The sequence below is a fragment of the Volvox carteri genome (genome assembly GCF_000143455.1).
Source record: "Volvox carteri f. nagariensis unplaced genomic scaffold VOLCAscaffold_3, whole genome shotgun sequence".
Classification (NCBI taxonomy): Eukaryota; Viridiplantae; Chlorophyta; class Chlorophyceae; order Chlamydomonadales; family Volvocaceae; genus Volvox; species Volvox carteri.
In genome coordinates this window covers 2,663,975-2,683,619 of record NW_003307546.1, presented here as the reverse complement: position 1 = coordinate 2,683,619, position 19,645 = coordinate 2,663,975, and the positions used below count along the sequence as shown (strand labels likewise).

The 19,645-nt window shown below is 55.4% G+C and overlaps 3 protein-coding genes across 3 annotated transcripts; all 3 read right to left on the bottom strand.

Annotated features, from left to right (window-relative positions):
• Window positions 1-199: 199 nt before the first annotated feature.
• Window positions 200-2,550, bottom strand: VOLCADRAFT_103075 (uncharacterized protein). Its single transcript, XM_002946445.1, has 3 exons — window positions 2,441-2,550; window positions 1,880-1,953; window positions 200-1,158 (listed from the first exon to the last, which is right to left on the bottom strand). Exons 1-3 carry the CDS (start codon window positions 2,443-2,445, stop codon window positions 701-703), a joined length of 537 nt encoding a protein of 178 aa, XP_002946491.1. The 5' UTR covers window positions 2,446-2,550; the 3' UTR covers window positions 200-700.
• A 3,867-nt stretch (window positions 2,551-6,417) lies between these two features.
• On the bottom strand, window positions 6,418-16,905 carry VOLCADRAFT_120326 (uncharacterized protein; the record flags this gene model as incomplete). The annotated part of the gene is made up of 18 exons (XM_002946444.1): window positions 16,560-16,905; window positions 16,314-16,489; window positions 15,614-15,711; window positions 15,351-15,417; window positions 14,779-14,887; window positions 14,141-14,246; window positions 13,443-13,533; window positions 12,964-13,027; window positions 12,368-12,594; window positions 11,985-12,085; window positions 11,033-11,391; window positions 10,608-10,696; window positions 9,958-10,066; window positions 9,604-9,758; window positions 8,789-8,984; window positions 8,017-8,203; window positions 7,851-7,945; window positions 6,418-6,545 (listed from the first exon to the last, which is right to left on the bottom strand). Exons 1-18 carry the CDS (start codon window positions 16,723-16,725, stop codon window positions 6,418-6,420), a joined length of 2,523 nt encoding a protein of 840 aa, XP_002946490.1. The 5' UTR covers window positions 16,726-16,905.
• A 236-nt stretch (window positions 16,906-17,141) lies between these two features.
• VOLCADRAFT_103073 (uncharacterized protein) lies at window positions 17,142-19,487 on the bottom strand. Its single transcript, XM_002946443.1, has 4 exons — window positions 19,404-19,487; window positions 18,933-19,056; window positions 18,540-18,624; window positions 17,142-17,607 (listed from the first exon to the last, which is right to left on the bottom strand). The coding sequence occupies exons 1-4, from the start codon at window positions 19,461-19,463 to the stop codon at window positions 17,517-17,519; spliced, it is 360 nt and encodes a 119-aa protein (XP_002946489.1). The 5' UTR covers window positions 19,464-19,487; the 3' UTR covers window positions 17,142-17,516.
• Window positions 19,488-19,645: the final 158 nt, after the last annotated feature.

Here is a 19,645-nt window from a genome sequence, read left to right as displayed (position 1 = left end):
ATGGCATATGATATTGCCATAATGTTGCCATAGTATTAGGGCGGCGGAGGAGACGGAGATGGTGTTGGTGGGGTCGCGGAGGGTCTCATTGGCCGAACTGCGGCCCACCAGCAGCCGCCAGCAGACCCTCGTTTGGGTACGTAGGCACGTATGCACGTCAGTGTATTACATGGTGCGCCGAGCAGCGGAGCCGACCTGTCGAGTCATATGAATATTACAATTCGCAGGAAACTAAAGTATACGACCGACGAAGGCTTGGTTACGGCCATGCTGTGCATCCTCCCGAATCTCCGCTGCAGTGAGCACACGCACATACACCTATCGCATACACCTATCGCATACACCTATCGCATTTTGCCTTGCCAGGAAAGTACGTGTCAAACTAGAGAAGGGGAAAAAGGTAAAAAAACAGGTCATCTGTACAACTTAGGAACGCAAAGTACGAACGGCCATGCTGTCTCAAGCATGTATCCGCATGGCTATCAAGCTCATGGCACTAAACTACACAACTATCTATACATTTTACACGCATAAACACGAAGCACACACGTGGACTCCGTTCCACGTGATGACATACACCACTAGCCGCCTTACATAACTCGATAGAATGACAGTACTGATCAGATCCACGACTGTCAGGTCGCTATTAACTCGGCAACCTCATGGTTGCTCCTTTCTAGCCGGCAAGTGAAGCAATCCATTATAGCACCTGCAGGTGCACCTCCCAGGACTTGTCTGTGCGAGCCAGAACAGTTCTGCCGTCCATGGTGCTGAGCGAAGCAAGAAGTGCTCCGGGCCCACGAACGTTGCGGACGTTTATCGCCAGCACGTTGGTGCCCTGTACCAGGTCGACTGTGAGAGGCCGGTCCGTATAGGATCCTGCGCTCCAGCCATGGGTCGCGGAGAAATTTGGGGCGCCGTTTACGTAGACATCGGCAACGTCATCTGCGATAATGTTCAGCAGGGCCTGCATGCCTCCCGCGGTTGAGACAGTTACGGTCGTGGTGAATAGGGCCGCAACGGATAACCCGGAACCGTAAGCCAAGCTGGTCGTATGGTACCAAATCCATTTCGCCGAGAGGTCGGTGAAGGGCTTTCCTACGCCGATGTTGTCGGTGCCGTAAAACGATTGGGCAGCAGGCCAGAGCTCGACGGCATCTGCACACAGACACATGTGATGTGTGAAAACAGGGGGGTATACCTTCGCCCGTGGGAGCTACCCTGCGAAACCCTGCCTTTCCTGGTATTTCGGGGCACCGTCGTCCAGTCACCCTAGTCTACTTCTCATTGGATCGCTCAGGTTCCGCACCCACCACCAGCATCCAACGGAATCTGCCGGGTCGACAGCGGCCCAACTCCATTCCTGGTCGGCTCGCAGGTTAACTTTATCCCAGGTCACCACCGTCCATCAACTTATATTTACTTAATTTTCTTAAAAGTTAAGATTCAAAACTTGATTTGTCATCAGTACTAGAATCTGTCGGGCGCAGTAACATTCGCCATCACAGGACTAACCGACTTATCCTGTGTGCTCCCGACCCTTGCACTGTGTTTCGGCTTCGGCCCCCGACTCCCGCGGCCCACAATGTAATCTAAGTCAGACAGACAGACAGACAGAGACTAACCAGCCGTGTGCATCCGCCCCCCGCACTGTGTTTCGGCCCTGGGCCCCCGGCTTTTCAGCCCACAGTGTAATCTAAGTCATACATAAATACATACATACATACACGCATACATAACTTGCAACCATTGCTCTTCAAAGCAAGCTGTAATCGTGTTTCGCAAATGGATCTTGAGGGGCAGGTGTTTCTCTCGCTTCGTTGGCTGCGCTGTGTGCAGTGCTCTGATGCTCAGCACTCTATTCCCCCTCTCAACTTACTGAGCGCAGTCGAGCTCGGGGGCGTTGACGTCACGAGGACCAGCAGCAGGGCGGTTGAGGCCCAAGCAAATCGCCTGCGTATTGATGAGACAGAGGGTGGCAATGCACGGCTGTCGATTGTTATCATGAGCACAGAATTTGGCTAGTTAAGAACTACTCAGACAAGCTTAGAGGAGCTTACACCGGCACGATAAGTGGATGTAGTAGCTCTGGGTGGTACTGCTGGACCAAGGCCCTGGGGCTTTGTTGCTTAGGACTGGGCCCCTGCCGGCCCTGAGTTCGTTAATTCACCCTTCACAACAATCATGGCGTCTTAACGAGTAAAACAACTGGCTCGGCTGAGAGATCATGAAGAGATGATATCACTTAAAAGGTATTCGCAATGATTTCATTCGGGTTACGCCTCGCCCTGGTGGTCCCGGCGGCCCTAGACCGGGAGGTCCGTCCTAGCTCCGAGCCCCTCTCCGAGCTCTATATCGATATAGCTACTTACCAGATATACACGCAAGGGCAAGTATGTGCACAAAACGTGTAGAACCTCACATCATTCCAGAGGCTTACCTCATGTTTTCGTTCCTTGGCAAGCTCCAACGCAGGGGTAGCTACCGGGTGCTGTCAGGGGACTTGGCTCCACAACAGAACTAGGCAAAGTACATCTAGCGAACAAATGCCCTGAGAGATGATTAGCCAAGTATCGAAGTCAGCATTATAAGGTGGCCAAGAACCATGAAATTACGACCTGATCACTGTCGTACTCAGCACGGGAATGCGCACCCGCGGGCCCCGCCCGACCATCAGCTGGCCGATGGATTCTTGGCGATGACCGGTGGTATGATTCCAGCATATCACGGTTTATACTTGGCGCTGTTGCCCTCCACCCATCGCTGGCCCTGAATTTGATCATTCACCCGTTACCGACAACGAGAGACGCTGCTAGATGGTGGCACTACGATCTGGGTCTAGGTCTCAGCTGTACTCATAACGCATGCTCCTTAGCCCGCGCGTACGGTGTACCTTCCTTCGCCTCCATGGCAACCTACCTGATAAGGTCGTGCGATGACCTTACACATGCTAGCGGCCTTTTCACGATGACATAATTATCCTGCTACCTGCGTTCATGATGAATTACGCGGAAAAGCTGGTTACGGTGGCTACGATGGCTATAATCCCGCCAACCCTCTCAACCACCGGATTCCGTTCATTTGTCAAGATATCGCGGACGACTTGAAGGGCATTGCTCACACTATAGGGCCTAGTCGATCTTAGTGGGGACTAGAATTCGAGCATGCCTTATCGTAATAGAAGAAGTTTAAGGAAGCTGATCCCGCGTTGGCTTCGTAAAATGTACCGTAGTCGCAACGGGTTTTAGGCGTCGTAATTTTGGGCGCTCTTTCCGGTCCATCAAAATTAGAATAAAGCTATAACTTGTTCATAGCATAAGTTTTTGGGCACTGCGATCTGTAAATTTGAAGTTGCGCACAAACTTGAGCCTGCTTGGGCAGGCCTAGGCATACGCGCGAAATGGTTTGGCTAGGCTCCCTGAGGAATCGAGCCGCCTCTGAATCTGTTGATTGTCATTTCTATGGCGACAATTATGTGTAACTATCACACAAACAACGTTTGCGGCTGCTTTGCAGGCATTTTCCTTGTTTTTGGGGTGTGCAACACCGCACAAATTTGGTACACACAACTCAAAGGGCAAGGAGGAGGCTAAAATTACGGGTCTAATTCCTACGCAGCACGTTTGGGCAGTGCCTGCCCAAATTAGTGCAACTTGAGCTACCAACTTGAGCACTCCTTGCATCGCTGTCACTCGCAACAACGAGGCGTTCACATTTCGACACATTTGGCCGCATCCCAAAATCATCACAGAACATGTCCACGATATTGAGCAGCTCGCCATGCGCGCCGGTTTCATTGCCAGGAGACTAACGCCATCAGCATAGAGGCGGATGTATACCCGCTCATTGCCAACCTTTGCTGAATCCTCCAGTCCAAACAACTCAGTTGACAGCGGACAGCCTCGTTTCACATCCTGTTTTGACTCAATTCGTCCCCAGTCTTGCCATTCGTCTTGATGATCAAGGTATCCGTGTCGTACATCTGCATCAGCAACTGCAGCATGGACGCTTAAAAACCCCTACCTCGTGCAAAAAAAAGCCACACTACCTCCCGCGGCACCTTGTCAAACACCTTCTCAAAGTCAATTTGCACAACTATTAACGGCCGCTGTCCCGGTTGGCGATGCCTAGCAGTAAGGTACCGCTTGACAACGAGATGATGGGTAGCACCAAACCCTTTCCTGAAACCCGCTTGGGCTCGGTGCCCAAGTGAAAGCATCTCCCCCATGCGAACGAGCCTATCCAGGAGAACAAGCGCATAGCACTTCACCAAAGCGCCTGCTACAGCTATGCCCGGAAGTTACTCGGCACGCTGGGCTCCCCCTTATAGCAAATTGGGGTGAGGACAGTAGTCTTCAACTGTCGCGGGAAGTCCCCAGACACCCTGATGTGTGAAAGGGGGGTCAAAGATCTCTGTTGCCTGCACAGCCCTGCCCAAAACCGAGTGGGATATCCGCCATTCCTGCCCCGCTAGGTGTTGGCCGAAGTTAATGAAGTTCGAAAGCCGGTTTACACCATCAGGCCCTGTCTCCCCACACCCGCATTTAACAGCAAAACAAAGTGTTCCCTGAAAACCTCAATATCACCTATCACACATCGCTCACTCAATTTCCCTCCCAAAGCCCGCCACAAGCTCGTTGATCATGCCGACACTTGGCCACAAAATCTATCATCCTGCCCTCCTCATATGCTGCCTCCACATGCCCTTACCCCTGGTGGTAGTCCGTCTGCACGCGGCAGAAAGCCTCCCATTCCGGAACCCGACTTAATACTCCCCCTGCCCCTAAACCCAGCAGGGCCCTACACTCCACCATGCGCTGTCACGTTTGCCGGCATCCCCGGTTCCACCAACGGTATCCTCACCTGACATCATACTAGCAGGACGGTGCGTACTCAAGGCCCTCACCATGACTTGTACAGGACACCTCCAATACGGTCGATAGCTTGTGTGGTGTCGCAAACTCCACGATCCCGGGCCACTTGGCTCTAGGCATTCATGGTAGGGGATCCTACCTCAAAATACTCCACGTAGACCTGGTAACGAGGAATACCAAACTCCACCCGGGTTTCCCACCCCGTACCCACCCTACACCCACCTTCATCACCCACTATAACGTCAAGAATGCTCCCATTCATACAACTCAGTCACGTTTCCCACCCTCAGAAAGGTGGTGTACTGCTCGAGCGCATTTGGAGTCGCTGTGAACAATTCGATCATACTACCGCCTGCCTGCAGAGCGCCCCAAGCTGGGCATCAAAGAAATTGCAAGCTTGGTCCTGGCTATTCTGGATTCCGATTCCGTCGTGATTCTGATAGTCCCTCAGTCCTTCAAACCCCAAGACCTCGTGTACGGCCTGCAAATCTTGGATGTCACCCAAGTGGGGTCCGCCAGGGCAACATGTTTCTGCTCGTATTGTGCCCCTGACGGTCCGGTGCTACTACCGAGGCGCAATGCAGGCCCAATGTTGGGGCCCCGAAACGAGTGTCAGAAGAAGTCGCGTCGAAAAAGCCACGCAGCGTATCACAGCTCCGCGACGATGCAGCGGCAGCAACAGCAGTGGCGGCGGCGGCGGCGGCAGTAGCAGCAGCTGCTGGGATTCCCAAGCAGCAGCAGCGGCAGCGAAAAACCGCTTGTTCCTCAGCCACAGCAGCAAGACTATATCACATCCTTTCGCTCTGGAAAGCCTATCATCCTTTTCCAGACCTGCTGTCGGGAATACAACCATTCCCCCCATGCGCTCCCTCAAGTGTGCCTCCTCTCCAGGTCGATGGACTGCGAGCCCCGCAACCCACACCCCATTCCTCCTCATCCCTTCGCTACCCCGTCATTTCCACCCCCTATCTCACGCCTGGCCACTCAGCACTAAACTCGCCACGCAAATGCGTGTGCATCAGCCTACCAAATGCCATTACCCTCCCCACCGCCACCACCAATGCTCCTCCGCACCAACCTTTTTTCACGACACCTACTTTCCCGGCGCTTTACTGGCGCGTTTAACTGCTCCGGATCCGAGATGTCACTCAAATAAGTGGGTAGGTCCGCCGGGGTAACACAGTTCCAATCATGTTGTGCCCCTGACGGGCATGCATTAAGGTCCCCAGTTATCAATAGGTCCTCATCACCAACCCTGTGTTCTGACAATGCTTGTTGAATCCTTGTAAAACTGCTTCCGCTGCCGTAATACGCTGTGGTACGGTGCCTCCACCATCCAGGTAGACCCTGGACATCTCTGGTGCACGATAGCAGGCTCCCATCAGGATAGTGGACTACCACCAAGGCTAATGCGTGTCCAAATGGGTCCAAAGCCGGTTGTCTTGGCGTATTACCATAATAATACCCTGTGTGAGTGACTTCCGAATGTACAGTGCAACCAACACCTCCCTGGTTAAGCAGTGCATGCAAGTCAAAAACACCCTCAGTTCATGGCTGCTTTGAGGGTTTTGTCTATCGTTGTATCCCCCGTGCCTGGAGCCCCCTCAGCTCCTTCCGCCGGTTGTGGTGGTGGGGACAGATGGCCATCTGGTACACGGCTTGCACCCTCACCTTCACAAGAACAAGCAGGGGCCATCAGTGGGTATGGCAAGGTTGCCGTGGCAGGTCAACACAACAAGACCTGGGCCCCGAATCGCCCTCCTCCTGCCGCTGCCACCAGGGCTCTGCCGCTGCGGACACTCCTGCTGACGTTTGATGTCACACGCCGGTTATGGCCGCCGCCCATCCACTCCTTTCTTGCCATCCTACCTTTAGCTTGCCACATGTGCTTAAATATGTTTGTTGTCTGTCCAATTCAATCTTCACTACATTTCCTTTCAAGTCGAGTCCAGGGTTCAGCACTGTACACACTATTACCCGCTGTCGCCTTCTGCAGACCTGGGAAGTGCTCAACAGCCCTGCCCTGGAGGCAGCCCCGCTCCAGTAACCCATGCTTCCAACTGACGACGAGACCCCCCCGCCCCGCGCCAATCAATTCCAGGCTGCTCTTGTCCCTCAGAAGCCACCCTCATTGACACCACCATCACGTGCCTTTCTCATCGCCTGCTCTTCCCCTCCTGCAATAGCTGCAGAAGCTGGAGCTGCTGCTGCTGATACTGCTGACCACCCTACCTACCTGGCTGCTGCCATTAGCATCAGCCTAGCTAATTCCTCCACCACCCCACCATTACCGCAACAACCGTCATCAGTTCACTAACCCCCACGGTCATGTCGCATCTTCCCGCCCCCGGAAAAACCGCCGACATTAGTTAAGGCGTCAGCATCCAAAGGCACCATCAAGTGCCAACTCCCCCCTCCCCATTCGCCCACCCACTCCTGGGCACGCGATCTGTGCAACATAGTGTGCGTCTAGTTCATAATGAAGACAACAGCAGCAGCCGCAACAGCTGGTGCCGCCACCGCCATCCTAAATATACCCTCAGAACCCACGTGCCGTGCCCATACACGCAGGACACACATACACATACACAGGCAACACCGTTATGGCGCCTCACCCCTCCTTTCCATGCATCCCCCAGCCATGGACAACCCATCATCACGAGCACCGCCTCCGCAGAGCCATTGAAGTAGGACGAGGTGCAACCAGAAGCAGTGAACAACCAACCACCCGACCGACCACAATTTCCAGGTCGATTGCGGTTGATTGCCCCCATTTCATCGCCTTCCATCGCCGCGCACATGCAGCAGCCCCCCCTAGAGCCGCCCCACCTCTCCCCCCACTTAAGCCATAAGCTAGAAAGAGACGACCCCCACGAGCCCTCCCCCTCCTCCCCCTCGCTACACAGCTAACAACCCAAACTGCTCGTGTGTCATCCGCCCTCTGCACGGCAAGCAGCAGCTGGCAGCTCGGCTCACCACCCGCCACCGCCACCACCACAGCTGCCGTTGCCTCCTGCCGAGCCAGCGGCACAATGATGATCAGTGGCCGTTGCTTCCATTCGCAGCCGCCGCTGCCACACCAGCACCAGCAGGAGCAGCAGCCGGGGAGGCACAACACTGTTTCTCCTGCAGGTCTCCGTACTTTTTAAGGAAGCCGGCATGGAAGTCCCCCAGCGCCTGCACCACTCGGCCAATGTCCTCCTCGGACGGTAGGAAGGTGGTCCGGAAGTGGAAGGTGCCGTCCGCCTGGCCAAAGCCGGACCCGGGGACCACCACGATGCCGGTGGACTCCAACAGCTCCTTGCAATACAGCCAGTCGGGCTGCTTGCCTGGACAGGCGACGGAGAGGCGACGGACAGACAGACGGAAGGGAAGCGTGCGTCTACATGCACGTACACGTGTCGAGAGATATGGTTCGGAGTGGTGTGGCGACGGGCGGAAACGAAAATGTAATACGCAACAAGTGGACCACCAAATGAACCACCTGGCTTCAGGAACGTTGTCACTTAATCATGCCTCCTCGTCCCGCCATCCCCCGCAACCTCCCTCGCACCGCCTTCAACCATCCCCCCCTTACGGCGTTCCCTTCAGTCCCGGGGGATCTAGGAAAACCCAACGTCACCCACCTCCGGCACCAGGTACATCACCCAAGCGAATCAGGTCAAGTCAAGCCAGGTCAAGTCGAAGCTCCCCCCCCCAGTTCTTCGTCCCCCAAAGCTACATCTTCGGAGGCTAACGCAGCTCCAGGAGGTGTAATATATATACACACACATTGCACTCCCCAAAATCAGCTCCCCTTCTCCCGCTCATCTTGCCAAGGAGCTCCCCCCAGCATTTTCAATACAAACCCCTGCCCCCCCATGCACCCAAGGGGGCCAAACCCCCCTCCGGGAGATGCACACAGCCTAGCTCACCGAGCTGCTTGGCAGCCTGTACGGCAGCCTCAGGCAGTGTGACCTTGGGAAAGGCGTACAGAGCTCCCTCCGCGGCGTTGCAGGTCACCCCCTCCAGCTGGTTCAGCGCCCCCACCAGCAACTCGGCACGGCGCTTGAGGGAGCCCAGGATGGCGCTCTTCTCCGCCCGGTACTGCTCGTAGGAGGCCTCGCCGACCTACTCGCGACAACAGGGGAACAAAACCCGGTAAGGAAAGGAGGTAGTAGGGAAGCAGCAGGGAAGTATGCGAGCAAAAAATTCAAACCGCCTCGCAAATCTCTGTCATCACAGCCACCAAAACCACAACCGCTCATGCACACATACATACACATGCATCGGATAGCATCCTCTCAATTTCCTTTTTCTCTTAGTGGCTCAGTCCATAAAAGAACATAAAACGAACCCTTCTCATCAACAGCTATTCAATAAAATTCAAGCTGCGTCTACAGCTTCATTGGACAAATCGTAACACACGTCGCTGGCGATTATTCGGAGCCCGCTTTGGTATGAGGTTATTCGTGCACCATCGTCGCCCTTGCCCTCCTCGCAATTCTGACCGATACAACGCCCCTCCAATGATGGAGAGTGCTTCGGCGGTCGTTCTCGCTGGGGTATACGGTTAGGTGCCCCTGGCCAGCCTCAGGCCCCCGGATCGATATGTGACAGATACACACATGTACGAGCACACGCGCGCGCGTTTCATCCCGCACCTCACCTCATCTCCCTCTCCACCCCCCGCACGTACAGAGACATACACACACACACGCACAAACACACGCACAGTCCGCTCCCGTACCTGCGGCGGGTTCATCATGAGCGCACAGCAGATCTGTCCCGACAGGTTGGGACACAAGTTGATGGAGGCCAGCTTCAGGATCTGGTCCTTCACCTCCGCGGGGAACCCCGTCACCTCCATGTAGCCGCCTCGTCGACCGCACTCGCCGACAAAACCTGGCAGCCAAGAAAAGAGGAGGAAGAGATTGCGGCATCACGAATTGCGGCATCAGAGACGGATGAAGACTGACATCAAAAATGCAAAAAGTCGAAATCTAGTGCCGGAAATTGAAGTGCCGAAACACACCAAGCTCTCTTGGAGGCTGTCCCACATCCAAGCCTCCAGTAACACACACATACACACATCCTCACCCACCTTTGGATATGGAGTGAAGGGACACCAGCGGCACGTCCTCCAGCAGCCCCATGTCACAAGCCACCTTCTTGAACGAAAAGAACTCCTTGTTGCCTACGTAGATGTTGGCCTGAGGGGGTGGATTGCGGGTTGGGAGTTGGAACGGGGGTGGTTGGAAGGAGGAGGGGGGCATGGAGGATGGAGCGCGCTCGTGTTGCTGGCGCCATGTAACAGGAGGATGTAGTCCTGATGCGACATGTCATGTCAGTGGTGGCTGTCATGCAGTGATGTGTATGAAGCGGGTGCTGGGCTCCGGGTGCGGTGGTTGCAGGTGGGAGCTGCTGGACCGCCTGCGCGGGGTTTCGGTGACGTGCCTCACCCCCAACATCGCCATTAGCCTGCTGCTGCAGCTACCACTGCTACAGCTACTGTTGCTGCTGCTGACTCTGCTGCCGACTGCTCCAGGAGCAGCCACCGCCATGCAAAACACAGCCATTGTTGCGACGGTGTGTGGAGCTCCTCGGCATAGCCCCAACAGACACCATCTTGTTTTCAAAACAGCCCGGCAACCACCCGAAACCCACATGTCCGCCCCTTCCCCTCCCCCCCCTCCCCCCCCCCCTCATACACACACACAATCCTCCCCCCCTAACGGAACCCAGATAGCCCACCTGGTAAACCTCATCCGCGATCAGGACCAGCTGCTCCTCCCGACAGAACGACAAAATGTCACGCATGTTCTGGTACGACAGACATTGCCCTGTGGACACGCCGTACACGTACATACACACATAGCACCAACCAGGGTGGTTGTGCGGGGCGGGGGGTTTCACGAAGTCCAGAGCAAGAGAGCTCTCACAGCGACATCCGAGCACACGCACTCATTGCAATCGAGTGCGGTCCTGCGAGTTGGGTGTGTATAACGCTGCAACCGGGCATGTCGAAAAACGCATGCAAACGCGGTTTCACGGCCCCTCATCGACATGTGCTGTTAAGCCCCTGGGGGAATCGTTTACCTGCCGGTAGAGGTATACCCACTGTGACACCTCCTCTGAACGCAACCAACCCCAAATGTTCCCCCTCCCAGCTCACTTACCGGTCGGGTTACCAGGGTTGATCACCACCACGGCTCGTACACACAGCCCGGACGCACGTGCCGTACTGATTTGCTCGCGAAGATGGGCCACATCGAGCCCCCAGCCCGCGGCCTCGTCCAGAAGGTACGGCACCAACCGACCGCCGTACAGTGTCAGCGTGGCGCTGTACAACGGGTACTGCGGAATGGGCACCATCATGCTGTCCGTGGGCTCCCGGAGCAGCAAGTCCATCATGTAATGTACGGCAGGTGAGGCGCCATCCGTCATGTAGATGTTTTCTGGGCTGGCTGGGTAGCCGTCGCGCCTGGCGATGGACCTGGCGACCAGCTGCCGAAGAATCAGAGCGCCCGCTGAGTCGCTGCGAGTAAGCAAGGTTGCATGTTTAGCTAGTGGGCCAGGGGCCAGGGCAGCCCCTCGAAGCGCACTGCTATAGCGTAGCAGTCTGGACAGTTCGGGCATTTCGACATGATTTTCTTTTCGAGCGATATCCCAATAGCTTTTTCTTTGCGTCTTTACGAGGCCTTTACGGGCCCGGTACACCTTCGGAGAGTAAAACCGCAACTCCAGAAGGTGCAAAACACACACACACAAATCATAATGGTGGTGTCGATGGTGATCCCAATAGTCGTGATCCTTCTCACTCCCCCTGAACCCTTTGTAGTCCGGCGCCCCCATTTCCCTCTCCCCCCTTTCCCCCATTCTCCCCCCCCCCCACTCTCAGAAAGAGAAACTCTCGCCCCTGGAGGGATTACCCGAACCCAGGCCACCCAGGCCACCCAGCCCTCCATCCCGCCTCGTAAGACCATGCACCTGGCAGATCACCAGATGACGAAAACAGAAACATGGCGCACGCGAGGGCGGTGCAACAGCCGCGATCCGCCGCCCCTACCATTGGCATCACCCTCACCCATCACCCTCACCACCGCCTTGAAATGCCGTACGTGTACGCACCTGTAGGCCCCCAGACCTCCAGGGATGGCTTTAACCAGCAGCTGGGCCCGCGCGATGACGTCATCCGGGAAGAGCTCCCGGATTTGGGGGTGGTCCAGCAGCTGTTGGGGAATCAGAGGGAGGGGGCATCCAGGAACAAGTCATGCAGTGGAGGATGTAGCGATCGAGGGAGGATTCAGGATCTGGAAGCAGATGAGTTCAACGGGGCAGCAAAGACCTAGATCCAGAGGACTAAGATCCAGAGGACTAGGATCCAGAGGACTAGGATCCAGGCGTTTTCCCAGGAAAGGAGTGCAATGCCGGTTTTGCAACCCACCCTCTCAACCAGCGAACCAGCGGGGATTTCTAAACGGATGTGACAGGACAGGCCGTACAGCCCCCACCTGAGGGCATTCGCAAAGCGCCAGCACTTGTCGGAAGTAGGTGATGGGCTTCTGACCCAGGATCTGCGGGTTCCCGATGTTGCACCACACCACCTTATCGAAGGGGTGGCTGCCCTTCCCTTCCTCCAGGTCGCGCGCAATTTTTTGCGCTAGCTGGACAATCTCGCCACGCACAGCATACTCCGAGTTGATTACTCGTTTGTTAATCGTGTCTATGGATAGCGGCACTGTTCGGGGGCCAGCGGCATTACTCCCGTTGAGCAGCGCCTCCGAGTTTGTCATCCTTTAATTTAAAAAGAAAAGAGAGTAGATAGCACAATTAGCTGCTTTCCGGTTGTAGAGTCGTCGCCCCAAGGGTGCAAGCCGCTTGTCGACTCCTGTTAAAGCCGCGGCAACTCACCACCTACGTGTTCGAACAGCAGTGACAATTACGTTCTTGTGACTATTAAACCTATGCCGACCTGTAAAGCTACCTTTAGGAAGTGTTCGGCCGAGCATATTACGCCTACTAGCACATCCCCGGCGGCGGCAAGATGGCTCAGTTGCCTGGCCCCCTGAGAGAACGAATAGATTTTCAAGTATTATCGTCCACTTACACGTGCAAAACCCGGCGCCAAAGGATGCCAATGTTTGGTATACGACGACCGCCCGGTTTGAAGGCTGGGACAGAACCGAAGAAAGTTCTGTCACTTATGTCAAAAGCCTTGGTAACTATAGCTGTACACAGACAGCATACACTTGGATGTTGGAGGTCCTAGGAGATAAACGTGATAAACGTGCGGACGACGAGTATATCGGGTGCAAACGAAGTAAAGCTCAACAAGACTCTTCAAACTTGCCTCAGCGTTACATTGCATACATCTGTAGCAATAGAATGAAAATCTTGCCACCGTAGCAAACCATTAAGGTTCATGAACAGCGCAACCTTGGACTACCCATAATGACCTGATGGTGGTTTCCAACCACCGCCAACCTGTCACGGAGGCCTGGCACTGAGACGCGCACACCGAACGCAGCAAAACTGTCACAACCATTACTGCTTCAGTGCCTTCACATATTCCTGTACAAACATAACCTGCTCCTCCGTCTCTGGGCTGCGCCGGCCCCCGTCTTGACGTGTGTCGAACGCCCTCTGCACCCGCTCCAGAGACTCCTCCGCCGAAAGGCTGTAAAGTCAAAGAGAAGAGACCAGGCCAAAAATAACCGTGCATATGGGGAGCAGGCAATAGCAATGCTAAGCAGCAAAAACCGCCCACAACGCTGTGTGGCAGCCACACGCGCGCCTGACATGACAGCGTCAAGTATCAGAGCAAAACAGGAACCCTCCTCCATTCAGGCACCACGAACGGCCCGCCGTGAGAAACCCGACGGACCGGAAACCACGACACCGAGCCCAGGTCGGACGCCATAACCTTAATCCTCGGATGTGCAATTGGGAATGGCGTCGGCCGAGCGGATATGCGTTTTGGCTCCGCGCCTGTTAACATGCCCCGGGTATCCTGCCCCCATGATGACGATGTGCCACAGAAAAGTCGGGGCCTTGGCCATGAGTTTACCCCTGGGGCTGGGGCACCTTGCTTCCTCACGAAGCCACCCGAGTGACCGCTGGCAGCTGCGTAGGGCGTAACACACACAACCTGTCCCGCAGTCCTTGATGAGTTCCCATCCTAAGTCCTCCTCTTCCCAGCGAAGGATCCTATCGGTCCCATCCCCATCTCCATCTTCCATCTACGCTGTACCACAAAGTCTGCAGCCCCCATCCCACTTGCTCACCGGTACAGCTGAGCCAGGAGGCAAGCGCCCACGGTGCCCGCCCGGCCGCGACCTCCCCAGCAGTGCACGTACAGCTTCTCACCCACTGCTAGCCGCTGCTCCATGTCTGGGGTTGTCGTTGGGGAGAAAACACCGGAGAGGGCTGTAAGATCAGCAAGTAGAATCGATACGATGTACACAAGGGGAAACAGGAGGGGAAGGTATCAAAGAAACAGGCTGTGTGGGTGCTTGTGTGGCGGTTCATCCTGCGACGGGCACAGCGTCACCACAGCAGGGCTTTACCCAGGCGAGGTTGTACCCGGACCGCCGGGCATGAACCACCTGTCAGGTGGCGCACCGCCCTTACCGCCCCTCCTTGGCCCACTCACCTTCCAGCCCCGATATCTACCGGTAGGTACTTGCCGCTGCTCTTTCCTTAGCCACCCTCATCACCACCAGCAAGGTACTGCCCTGTTACCTGGGTAGGGTTCCATAACCCACTCAGCAACCCCCGACCCATGCAACCGTGCCCTAGGCAGGATGGACCCTGCTGACAAGCACCCCAGACTACTCCGTAACCGTCCACTCGGCAGTGGAATGGGGTGACCCCACCTTCCACGCGGGCTTACCTAGTACCGAGTACCTAGCTAGCTACCCACCCGAAATGAGCTTCGGCAACTCCGAGCTGCGGGGTAGACCCAGGTCCACGATGGGGAAGTGGATGAATTGCAGCGTTACGGGGTTGTACGGCACACCGCCTTGGCGCTTCTGCGTTTGCAGGAGGGGGAGCGGAGGTCCGTGTGGCAATCGCATCCGGCATCGGCGGCGGCGAGTTTAGGTAGGGTGACAGGCGGGTCGGTACAGTAGCGGTACAAGATCCATGCGGAGCCCCGTGCAGAACGCGTGCAGATCGTGCTGGGTGCGGGTCACAAATTTACCTGGTTCAGAGGGGGGGCCGCTGCACCATTATCACCACCACCACCACCGCCATAGCTACAACACGGGGTGGGCACCAACCGACCCAACCTGCCCTTGGCAAGAAAGCCCATTACGCTGACGAACAAGACCGCCGCACGATGCGCTGTACGCGTTGGTTATCCGTTGATGTGCGCGTGTAAAGTCCCTCCACCTACTCCACTAAGGGACGGGGAGGGTAAAGGCCCCCACCCCTGGTTTCCGACTCTTAACCCCACAAAGCTTCAGCAGCTGCAAGTGGGTGGGGGACGCTTACTCGTGCTGGGAGGAATTTATCCAGCATTGGGTTTCGGAGCCCTTCCACAATCTCCATTGGTGGCGGCCTGAAACAGAGAGAAAAAGGGGAAGCCACAGGACGGGAAAAGAACGGCATGCAGGAAGCCGTAGGGGTTATATTTAGGGGCCGTATTTAGCACCGCGGGGGCGCTGGGGCGCTGGTCACTTTCTCCATGGACACTCACACAAGCACTCCTTTCCCGACTCCATCCGCGCCAAACCCCGGCAGCCTCATCTTCTTACCCGTTGAGTGACGAGCGGATCAGGTCTGCCGTAGCCTTGTACGGCAAGAACCCGTTCTTTCCGGCTAGCGTCATTTTCTCCTGCGGCGGCAGCTCCGCCTGGGAACGGGTGAGCGCGCGTTGGTGGAAACGTTGGGGAAGGGACGAGTGGGAATCAGGAAATAGGCAGCTGGACCCGAACAACTGGTCCAAATGTGAACAGGAGGAGGGGAGAGAGAAGTGAAGAAGGAAACTCAGGAGGGCCCGCCATCCGGGTCGGTTAGTGCGGAATGGGCGGTACTGTGTTTGCCTGGTAGCAGAGTTAAGATGCTGTTTGGCAGCCCTTCGTAGTGGCCGACCATCTGGCAAGGTAATCCGTGCTGGCTCCAAGCTACGTCATATAAAAGGTGGGTCATACGCGAAGCAATCATCAGCCCTGATTGCAGAGGAGGGTTTCACGGTCAGAGCCCCACCCATCACCGACATTCATTCCGCGTTTACAGGCGTTAGGGCCCTGCAGGTCAAAGTTTGGAGCCGTGTAAACCTCTGGACATACGTCACTTGCCTTATGCATAGCTTTAATGGTATCTAGATTCATCCCAGAATCATCACTATTGTCCGGAAAAGATCATACGCAGGGTTCAGAGAACAGCCGTGTGAAACCCGGGTGGAGCGGGAGGACGGCGCATGTGAACAAAGCAGCAAAAGCCAGCGGCTCCTACCTGCAGACTCACGAACGTTGTCACACCAGTCTCCAAAATACGCTGAAGCTGTTGCTCCCCTTGCTCGCGGCGTAAGCATCGGCTAGGCTCCACGTATGGATACCGTCCCAGCATGACGCTGCCCGGTATGAGCCAGTTGGCAAAATCAGTAAACGCCATAGCAGTTTCATATGCTCCTGCATCATCGGAGCAGGTAAGGCTGTGACGATGGTGCTGGCCATCCGCAAGGAAGACGAGAGGACTTGCCGTCAAGGGGTGGCAAGGTTGGCAAGCTATCCAATCTTGCATGCGACGCTGCCTGAGTCACCACAACCGTGGGGCTCTGTGCGTAGCATGCATGCGCTCTGCGAAGCTGACGAACATTCGCGGCGCCAAATGCTCGGCACCCTGACCGCCGTTGCAGCGTCTGCATGGTCTGTTATTCGAAAGATATGGAAAATGTAGATCGATGTAATATTTTTTATATGGAAACTTGACTGGAGGAAAGATATCAGCTAACGTTGTGATGCCCTGTTGTTAGAGGCGTATGAATCACTGTTGTTACACAACTTCGTTTAAATCTTGGATCGGTTGGAAGATCGTAGGTTAATTGTTGCCCGGATGGATGGAATTAAAGAAGCCGGATCCGGAGTCCAGTGTTTTGGTCATGATCTGGGGATAAGGCGCAGAACTTCTTGCATGTGACTCCAATTGCGTCGCTGAACGCCATGATCACCCCATAGTAAAACACAGCAGCTCCGCACATTTGCGTTAAGCTGAAAGTCAGGCAGCCTGTCCCCGCTGCTCCACCAGGTTTTCCCCAGCTTGCATAGTTCGCGACCGATGACATTAAATGCTCCACAGTTACATGGAAGGACCCGCGTTGCCATGGACTCGAAGTCCGAGCCACCACTTTACAATGGTTCACGTCGCACCAAACCCACTTCCGACCTTCCGACGAGAATCCCTGAGTGCCCGCTGCACTGGTGCCAACAGAAGTTACTCAGGGCCCCGGGAAAACACAGCGATTAGGTGGGACCTCTAGCACAAAACTCCATCCTTGACATCCACGAGAACAGTTATCCCACGCCGCTGTTCTACCATTCTCACCACCAACAGCGGGAAGCGGCCCATCCTATTATGGCCCCCAGCGCACATCGTCTTCGTCGTCTGCACGGCGCAGCCGAGAACCCCGCTGCTCTGTTCCTCTCCTCGGGCAGTGCTTTACCACTGCTTAGCGTCCTTCCGCTTCTTCATGGTCGCGGGCGCGTTGTTGGGCTTCCCCTTGACGTCGGTGCCCTTGTACGCCTTGAAGCTGTGCGGGGAGATAGAAGGGATGCAGAGGCGGAAAAGCGTTAAACGCGGAAGGGCCCAAAGGAAACGAAAGCCAAGGAAGTAGCACGACGCCCAGGTGGGAACGACTTGGAAAACACAGGAGCTTATCCATATGGGAAATAAGGAGGAAGTGGCCATGTAATCCCGCGAGCAGAAGGCGGCCTTGTCGGCCACTCAGGGTTTGGGCGGAAGGCCCAGTTTAGGACATTGGTCCTAAGCTGGGACTCTCAGAAGTACGGGCGAAGAGACATAGCGACCTAGGCACAGAGCTCGAGGTTAGGAATTATAAAGTAACTCGAATGCCGCCGTGTATGACGTATGACAGCATGCACGCCGTACACGTCCAAAGCACCTCTTAAATGACCCCACAGCTCCTGGCATTCTGGCTCTCCTGTTCGTGTGTAAGTAAAGGTACACAGTCCCGGCTATGGTTATTGCAACTCCGCCGCTGTTGTCCGGTTGGTTCGTATGAACGTCTGGAGGAAAAACGACGCTACGCGCCTCATCAGACTGTAAGGGTTTATTTATCTGTAAGCCACGTGACCCAAAATGCGGCCAAAAAGTTCGGGAGACCGTTCATGGCAGTTGATGGCAAAACCCGCGACCCAAAAGCATGCAGCTGCGGGACGAATGCCCGCTGCGACAGCTAAACGCAGCGCGCGCTTTCGACCCATTTCAAAACGGGCGCAGTCAATACATTAGACCTGTCCCTAAATTGATTCAGTGGTCGGGGTTTAGGGTGGCGTATGAAGCCGCTTGGTAGGCTGTACTACGTCTTAATTGCTTTCCGATTTCCTTGGATTTATTCCGGATCAGGATTTCTCCTTCCTTCCTTTAATCCCTCTCAGCCATTTGATGCTGTGATGTGCTGCTCATCACAACTTGAAGCCTTGCAACATGGTGCTCGCGTACCGGTTCTTGGGCGAGGAGCAGACAGGGCACTTGTACGAGCCGGGCAGGGACTTGAACTCCTGGCTGCCGTCGTAGATGTAGCCGCCTGGGACACGAGCAATCCACAACGAAAGGGAGGAATTGGGTTGCGCAGTTCATAAGCAGGTCCATATGCACGTGTGCAGACAGGCAGCATTGCACCTGCGGGTGCGTAAGAGCGGCAAGTGCCACTAGACGAGAGAATGCGGGGTAAGGGGTCTTGTGGGGGCTTGCAGCGTTTCCCTTGGAGTGGTGCGGTCAACATGCGATGGCAAGGGGGGGCCTTAGGGCAGGACAGTGGGGGACCAAGGCGTAATTCCCTTAACAGCTTCTAGCCACGCCTGGCAGCATCTCAATAGGCATAAATTTGCTTACAGTCGATGCAGATCATGTACTGGGTAGTAGGGGCAGCGCCAGCTGGGGCCTTTGCGCCACCAAAGCCGAAGAGCGCCTGGGTCTGCACAGCCTGACGCGACCGCGCGGCGGCCAGGACAGGGGCCTGCAGTATAATGTAAAACATAACAGCAGTGTCAGCTCCAGTCAGAAATTATGCCATCACAGCACCTGAGGCCCCATCGGCTGCCATGCTTGCAGATAAAATGGGCAGCACTGCGCATGGATATGCCTTAGTAGTGAAGGATTTCTATGCTCGTTCACATGTAATATGTACATAATTTTGCGAGTTCCCATATGCTGTGACGGCGACGTTCAGCGACTCGTCTGCATTGCCTTAGGTGCAAGCGACGGAGGAAGGGCGCCGTCCGCAGAGTCGTGCAGGACCTCGAGCACTAGTATTAAAGTTGGATTGTGCGACTGCCGCGACAAAGTCCCCCTGAGCAAGCGTACCTTGGGGGCCACGCGGGTGTCAACGAAAGCCGTCTGGCGCTGAGCGAACATGGTGGCCATCTTTGCAACTCCTCGAAGGAACACTATATTCTGCTGTGAAAGCAATTTACGTGCATGTTTTAAAAGGAGATCGAGTCAGCCTGTGGTTCCGGAGCCACAGCCTTAGCGCCTTACAAAAAGCTGACTTATCTGTCTCTATGACCATCCAGGATGGTATCATGCTGTGTCTATTTATTTTCATG

Coding starts and splice junctions, on each gene's coding strand:
- VOLCADRAFT_103073 (XM_002946443.1), bottom strand. CDS start 19,463: ATGGCCACCATGTTCGCTCAGCGCCAGACGGCTTTCGTTGACACCCGC. Junction 19,057..19,403: donor ACACCCGCGTGGCCCCCAAG/GTACGCTTGCTC, acceptor ATTATACTGCAG/GCCCCTGTCCTGGCCGCCGC. Junction 18,625..18,932: donor GTACATGATCTGCATCGACT/GTAAGCAAATTT, acceptor CTCGTGTCCCAG/GCGGCTACATCTACGACGGC.
- VOLCADRAFT_103075 (XM_002946445.1), bottom strand. Junction 1,159..1,879: donor CCCGAGCTCGACTGCGCTCA/GTAAGTTGAGAG, acceptor GTCTGTGTGCAG/ATGCCGTCGAGCTCTGGCCT.